The 1,833-nt window shown below is 67.1% G+C and overlaps 1 protein-coding gene across 1 annotated transcript; it reads right to left on the bottom strand.

Moving 5' to 3' along the window:
- Nucleotides 1–624: 624 nt before the first annotated feature.
- Nucleotides 625–1,787, bottom strand: ACTL9 (actin like 9). The gene has a single exon (XM_008050097.1). It carries the CDS (start codon nucleotides 1,734–1,736, stop codon nucleotides 651–653), a length of 1,086 nt encoding a protein of 361 aa, XP_008048288.1. The 5' UTR covers nucleotides 1,737–1,787; the 3' UTR covers nucleotides 625–650.
- Nucleotides 1,788–1,833: the final 46 nt, after the last annotated feature.

The following is a 1,833-nucleotide window of genomic DNA, read 5'->3' as shown; positions in this document are numbered from 1 at the left end:
CCAGGGAGGGGAGTTTTGGGGGGAGGATAGAACTTGGGGATAAAATTTGGATACCAGGAGCACCCTTCAGTGTAATAGACCTGAGTCACAACATGGGTCTCCATGGTTGATATGGGGGTGACCCTGGGAGAAACTAATGAAGAGGTGGAACTAATGAAGAGGGGTGCTGAGAACAAGGGGATCTTGGCATGCAGAATTTAGGGGTGTGTTTGGGGGGAATCAGAAGTAGGGGGCAGATTATAGGGGTGTACCAGGGGTGGGCACACGCATGGGAGGGGGTTGGGTCACCCCGGAGCAAGTTCCTTGGGGAGGTGGGTGGATGGGTCCTTGAGGAGCTATCAAGGGGGGTGCATTGGGGGACTTGGAGCCCAGGGAAGACTTGGGGGGCGTTATATAAAAAACAGTAGACCGCAGGGGTGAGGTTAGGGGATCAAAATCTGAGGGCATCTTGGGGGTGAGGACACAGATTCTTGGAGACTGGGTTGACAGGATTAGAAGCTGGTGACGGGTTGGGGGGTCAGAATTGGGGTGTCCCAAAGGATGGATCACGGGAGGCGCCTTAGGACCAAGCACCTGAGCGTGGGGGGGGGAACAAGCGGGACACAGGGGGCCCCAGGGGAGGCTTTACTGCGCACCCCTCCCCCGCCCGGTCAGCAGCATTTCCGGTACACGACCTGGGGACCCTGCTCTTGGTACTGCTCCCGCAGGACCCAACAGGACTGGAAGGTGCGCAGCGAGGCCAGGATGGAGCCCCCGATCCACACTGAGAAGTTCCTGGTGGGCTGGGCCAACACCACGACGTGGGCCTCCGGGGGCAGCACGCGGAGCAGCTCGGCGCGGAAGCGAGCCTCCAAGCCAGCGAAGAGCGAGGAGCCCCCGCACAGCAGCACGTGGCGGGCGGCGTCCTCGCGCGCCTCCGGGGGCACCTTGCTCAGACTCCGCTGGGCCATGGCGGGGAGGCCGACGGGCGCCAGCCCGGGGACCTCGGGGGGATGGAACAGCAGCTCCGGACACTGGAACAGCTCCTGGCCCAGCGTGACCGTGCGCCCGTCGGGCAGCTTGAGGCTCCGCCTGTACTCCTGCGCCGGCCGGGCCTGCTCCTTCGGGAAGTCGGAGGCCACGTAGCAATAGTGGTGCTTGATGGTCTCCACCGTGTCCAGGTCCCGGGGGCCCAGGGACAGGCCGGACCCTAGCAGCACCTCCGCCAGGAAGGCCGTCAGGTGGGTGCCCGCCAGGTCCAGGCGCTCGCTGGCGTGGGGCAGGTTGTAGCCCTGGAAGACCGGCACCGCGTAGGTGACCCCGTGGCCCGTGTCCACCACCAGCCCGCTGACTCGCCCGTGCGCGTAGACGGACAGCACCGACTGAGACGCCACGTACGTGGCGGGGGAGTGCAGCGCCTCGAAGGCCACCTCCACCAGTTTCTCGCGGTTGGTGGCCGGGCTGAAGGGCGCGTCGGAGAACAGCAGCGGGTGGTCCCGGGGGGCCACGCGGAGGTCGTGCTCCAGCAGGTGACGCCACATGAGCTCGGCGGCGTCCCAGTCCACCACGACGCCGCCGTGCACCGGCTGCACCAGCGTCAGCTCCGGGCGCGCGCGGGCGGCCTCGCCGATGAACGTGTCGAGCCCGGACGCGCCCGCGGTCCTCGGGGCCTTGGGCTGGCAGCCCAGGACGGTGGCCACGGTGCAGGTGGGCCGCGCCTGCCCCGCGAAGCCCACCTTACAGAGGCCCGTGCCCATGTCGATCACCACCGCGCCGGTCTTCGGGGGCAGCCTGTCGCTCGCCACGCTGGAGGGCTTGGGGGTCGGCTCGCGCCCGGGGGCCCCGGGGGAGGCC

The sequence above is a fragment of the Carlito syrichta genome, unplaced genomic scaffold (genome assembly GCF_000164805.1).
Source record: "Carlito syrichta isolate Samal-C Ts95f unplaced genomic scaffold, Tarsius_syrichta-2.0.1 Scaffold142964, whole genome shotgun sequence".
Taxonomy (NCBI): Eukaryota; Metazoa; Chordata; class Mammalia; order Primates; family Tarsiidae; genus Carlito; species Carlito syrichta.
This window is presented reverse-complemented; position numbering and strand designations above follow the sequence as displayed.

Excerpts from the sequence above, each read along its gene's own strand:
- ACTL9 (XM_008050097.1), bottom strand. The coding sequence starts at position 1,736 with ATGGGCACGGGCCTCTGTAAGGTGGGCTTCGCGGGGCAGGCGCGGCCC.